This window comes from Nanorana parkeri, unplaced genomic scaffold (genome assembly GCF_000935625.1).
Source record: "Nanorana parkeri isolate BGI_ZX_2015 unplaced genomic scaffold, ASM93562v1 scaffold1966, whole genome shotgun sequence".
In the NCBI taxonomy this organism is placed as follows: domain Eukaryota; kingdom Metazoa; phylum Chordata; class Amphibia; order Anura; family Dicroglossidae; genus Nanorana; species Nanorana parkeri.
This window is the reverse complement of record NW_017308234.1, coordinates 42,905-48,231: the sequence shown is the minus strand read 5'-3', so window position 1 is coordinate 48,231 and position 5,327 is coordinate 42,905. Positions and strand designations below refer to the sequence as shown.

The following is a 5,327-nucleotide window of genomic DNA, read 5'->3' as shown; positions in this document are numbered from 1 at the left end:
CCCCCCCCGACACTCCTCCACCATCCTTTCATGTGCATCACATACGTTCTCTTCTTTCATTCCAATGCCTCATATTACACAAAGTCTGAACACTGCGGGACAAACCCATAGGAGGGGGATGAAGGATACGGGCTGAATAAATTTTGTTCGTCCACCCAAACCATCGAATCCGGTTCTGATCTGAAAAAGGGGAAAAACAGGAAGTTAATGAAATCCTCAGCAATAAACATCTATACAAGTCACACAGAGTGAAGAGCACCTGTCCTGCAGCAAGAGGCATACAGCTCTGAAGGAGGACGGGGGAGGTGGTGGACGCTGTATTTGGGTTTTCAATGATAAAGTTTTAATTTTAGAAGTATCAGCTTCAAGGAAATGTAAACGGAGTTTGTTCTGCGAAGCATAAACAATTGTCACTTTAAAATCTTTGTATTCGCTCAGTTTCTCGGGGCGGGTTTCCTGATGGTGACATTAGTGGGCCATGCCGGTGTAACATGTAAGTGGCCGTTTCTGCACCATTGGAAGCTGGTGTGACAACGCAGAAGAACAATTGGGGGACATGGACAGAGTGATGTCACCCTAAAGCCGGAAGTGCCTGAGCAAGAACCTTCATGGCGGTATCACCAGTGAAAGTCGTAGATTTATAGGGATTGAGGAGGACGTTTGAAGTGACATTAACACGTTAAAGCCTCGATTAGATTTTAGTGATCTGCGTTACAATGACTTTATTATCCCTTTTAGCATTTATTAGCAGTATTTTTGTTTAGTGTACAGATTAGAGCTGCAGCGAAATGGAAATTCCAAAACCGAAATAAAAAAATTAAATTGTCAGACCGAAACCGAAAGTTTTTTTTATTTTTTTCAGATTTTTAAAATATTTTGTTTTTTTAAAAACTTTTCATATTTATTCATTTTTTATTAAATATTATATATTTTTTTACTTTACTAATATACAGGGGTACAGGTAATATACAGGGGTACAGGTAATATACAGGGGTACAGGTAATATACAGGGGTACAGGTACTCCTAGAATGAGGATGGACTTGATGGACTAATGTCTTTATTCAACCTCAAATACTATGTAACTATGTAACACACACAGTCCTCTATACTGAGTGTTCCTGTTCATTCATAACAAGAGGACAGAGTATGTTTACTATAACCACAATTATGAATGGACAGGAGGATGTAGATGTGATATAGATCACTTCCCATTCATTCATAATTGAGGATATAGTAACCATACTCTGTCCTCAATTATCTACAAACAATCAGCGATCACTCCTTGTACTCGCTCTCCTCTCTGACACGCTGTCACAGGAGGCTGAGCGAGCGGTGCGGGAGGAGAGCTCAGCCTCCTGCGACAGCGAGTGCTGTCTCCGCCCCCACACCGCTCTGCCGGACTGTGATAGGAGGCCGAGCGGTGTTGGAGGGGAGACGCTGGCCGCTCACAGAGCTCGGCCGACTGTCACACTTTCTCTCCTCCCCGCAGGAGATGCACAGGAGAGAAAGCAGGGATGCGCCGATGTATCGGCACAAAAATGGCACTTTCGGCCCATATATCAGTGCATCCCTAGTACAGATCCACTTCACATTCTCCTCCCCGTAGAACTCTTATCAGGGCTTTAATAACTTTTGGATTTACAGTTGGAGTCAGTGACTGACTGGGGAACTCGTCACAAGTTATCAGGGAACACTGGATGTTGTAGCCTGCTGTGAATTGGAGGGAGGTGCTCACCACTCCGGTGTTCCGCTGTGAAGGTAACATACTCCCGACCAGTTTCTTGCGGAGCAGAGAGTTCTGTATAAATGACGGCAACGTCGGTTCATCTTCCTCATCGACGTTTATCTGACCTGGTAAACTCTGAGACACACGAGAGGGTCAGTTCACAAAAAGTATGACACATACAGTATCACTGAATTGATTATTTTTTTTACCAGTCACAGTGTGCGGTGAAATCAGAATAAGCAATTCAGTCCTAGAGAGGAGCCGGTACAACTGGGAAGGCGGGAAAGTCAGATGCAAGACAGCAGGGAAGGGTCAGATGCAAGACCGCAGGGAAGGGTCAGATGCAAGACAGCAGGGAAGGGTCAGATGCAAGACAGCAGGGAAGGGTCAGATGCAAGACCGCAGGGAAGGGTCAGATGCAAGACCGCAGGAGAGGGTCAGATGCAAGACCGCAGGGAAGGGTCAGATGCAAGACCGCAGGGAAGGGTCAGATGCAAGACCGCAGGGAAGGGTCAGATGCAAGACCGCAGGGAAGGGTCAGATGCAAGACCGTGCAGGGAAGGGGGAGATGAAAGACAGCAGGGGAGGGTCAGATGCAAGACAGCAGGGAAGGGTCAGATGCAAGACAGCAGGGAAGGGTCAGATGCAAGACAGCAGGGAAGGGTCAGATGCAAGACCGCAGGGAAGGGTCAGATGCAAGACCGCAGGGAAGGGTCAGATGCAAGACCGCAGGGAAGGCGGGAAGGGTCAGATGCAAGACCACAGGGAAGGCGGAAGGTCAGATACAAGGCCGCAGGGAAGGGGGAGGTCAGATACAAGGCCGCAGGGAAGGGGGAGGGCAGATACAAGGCTGCAGGGAAGGCGGGAGGTCAGATACAAGGCCGCAGGGAAGGCGGGAGGTCAGATACAAGGCCGCAGGGAAGGGTCAGATGCAAGACCGCAGGGAAGGCGGGGAGGTCAGATACAATAAATGAAAATAATCACTTTAGAAAATAAGGATAGTTATGTTGGTCCCTTCGTGTCCCTCATATCAGGCCACTCACCTTTAAGGCTTTGGACGCTTGCAGCATGTTCTTGGCGGCTCTCTTCACCGGGGAACTTTGAGAAGAAGGAAATGAGAAATAAAACCCGAGCTCATGTCAGACACAAACACATCAGACGAAGCTCCGGGACTTACTTGCCCTGATCCAGCTTCAACTTCTTAAAGGGAGCGACTACAGCTTTGGGTGGGTTTGGTTCCGGAGTGTCGATATCAAACGTGAGGTCGAGGTTGATATCTCCGCCCAATGTTGGTGGGCGGAGTTTCGGCCTTTCTAGTCCAATTGGAGCAGGGCTAAAGATACGGAACATGATAGGTTACAATGTGACAAGAGAAGATGCCGCCACTTCCTAACCAGAGAGCGGACCACACAGAGCATCAGATTATCCATCACATGCATGTAAACATTTCATTATCAGAATGAAATGTTGGAGACGAACCTCTCAAATATCAGGCGGCTGAGCGCTTCGTTGGTCGCGGTCGGGGTGCTCAGCGTCTTCTGCAGGAACTCGACCTTTTTTTTCATACTCTGAACAAGAAAACATGAAATCACATAACGGTGACGTGGTGGGAACTTCCTGCTGTGTTCTCTTCTGGTCACCTATAGAGCTGAATTGACCAGAAGCAAAATTGAAAGGCGGGGCAGGCATATGAGGATGACGGCACAGCTCCCCAGCGTAGGAGGGGCAGAGACACAAACTACTGGGGAGATCTCACCATTGTGGGAGGGGCAGAGACACAAACTACTGGAGTACTCTCACCATTGTGGGAGGGGCAGAGACACAAACTACTGGAGTACTCTCACCATTGTGGGAGGGGCAGAGACACAAACTACTGGAGTACTCTCACCATTGTGGGAGGGGCAGAGACACAAACTACTGGAGTACTCTCACCATTGTGGGAGGGGCAGAGACACAAACTACTGGAGTACTCTCACCATTGTGGGAGGGGCAGAGACACAAACTACTGGAGTACTCTCACCATTGTGGGAGGGGCAGAGACACAAACTACTGGAGTACTCTCACCATTGTGGGAGGGGCAGAGACACAAACTACTGGAGTACTCTCACCATTGTGGGAGGGGCAGAGACACAAACTACTGGAGTACTCTCACCATTGTGGGAGGGGCAGAGACACAAACTACTGGAGTACTCTCACCATTGTGGGAGGGGCAGAGACACAAACTACTGGAGTACTCTCACCATTGTGGGAGGGGCAGAGACACAAACTACTGGAGTACTCTCACCATTGTGGGAGGGGCAGAGACACAAACTACTGGAGTACTCTCACCATTGTGGGAGGGGCAGAGACACAAACTACTGGAGTACTCTCACCATTGTGGGAGGGGCAGAGACACAAACTACTGGAGTACTCTCACCATTGTGGGAGGGGCAGAGACACAAACTACTGGAGTACTCTCACCATTGTGGGAGGGGCAGAGACATGGGGTGAGCGTAGGGGGGCGTGCAGCCGTGTAGTCCTAGAGAAGGACAGGGGCTGCGTACTAGTCACACACAGCACCTGTCCCTCCCGGGAGCTGCCTGATGTGGCCCTGCACACAGCAAGGAGCTGTACGTGCGGGCTGATTGTTGTGTGAATGAGGGCTTAAGATGCATGGCACATACGGCCACAGATCAGAACGGGACCAAGAGCTCCTTGCAATGACAGTTTTGAAGTTGTGGTGATACTTTACATTTACAACAACGGTGTACTCCTTGAACCAAACACACGGGGGCGCCACTAAGTCTTACCATAATTTCCTTATCAGCATTTTGCAGCTCCTTCTGAGAGGCACTGAGCTCCTCCCTCATCTTCTCCACCTCCATCTCTGCTTTCTGAGCCTGAAGAGGAAGACATGTTCAGGAGTCTTAAACACATAAAATAGATGATCAATGAAGGAAGCGGGTGATATAATAATCCAGTGAATCTTTACTGACAAGAGGTCAGGAGAGGCAGCCAACATGTTTCGGGCCTTGACTGGTGACCCAAATCAACATTATTTTGCAATTTTTGTCCAGTACTTTCTCCAATTATTGACCGCTTGTGAGCCCGATGAAGGGGGAGTTTTGTTGGCTGGCTCTTCGTGACCTCGTCATGAACAATTTTCACTGGACTCATTGTTGAGATTTGTAGCATTTCACCCTTTCTTCACTACTCCAGAGAAACCACAACCAACCCCCCCCACTCCTCCCTCAGGCACCGCGGCAGCCCGCCCACTCCTCCCTCAGGCACCGCGGCAGCCCGCCCACTCCTCCCTCAGGCACCGCGGCAGCCCGCCCACTCCTCCCTCAGGCACCGCGGCAGCCCGCCCACTACACCGCGGCAGCCTGATGAAGGAACTCCTAATGGTTGCGATAGGTTGCTGTTCACTAGTGATGTCATATGTTTTGTGTCTACAATGCGTCCTCATACACAGGACCTCGGTGTGCAGGTGACAACTTTTACATCTGAACTAGAAACATAACGCGCAGTTTTGTGACGCAATGTTCTGCTGCATCCACATAACAGAGACGCTGCTAAAAAAGTGAGATCATTAAAGACGGACCTTGTGAGTTGCAGCGA

The 5,327-nt window shown here is 49.3% G+C and overlaps 1 protein-coding gene across 1 annotated transcript in view; it reads right to left on the bottom strand.

Annotated features, from left to right (window-relative positions):
• Positions 1-5,327, bottom strand: part of TRAIP (TRAF interacting protein) — a 9,093-nt gene that overhangs the window by 746 nt on the left and 3,020 nt on the right. The window contains exons 8-14 of the mRNA XM_018572192.1: positions 5,311-5,326; positions 4,517-4,606; positions 3,207-3,295; positions 2,905-3,060; positions 2,771-2,825; positions 1,737-1,862; positions 130-180 (exon numbers count right to left, since the gene is read on the bottom strand). Coding sequence (XP_018427694.1) covers positions 130-180; positions 1,737-1,862; positions 2,771-2,825; positions 2,905-3,060; positions 3,207-3,295; positions 4,517-4,606; positions 5,311-5,326 — 583 coding nt within the window. The remainder of the gene's footprint in view (positions 1-129; positions 181-1,736; positions 1,863-2,770; positions 2,826-2,904; positions 3,061-3,206; positions 3,296-4,516; positions 4,607-5,310; position 5,327) is intronic.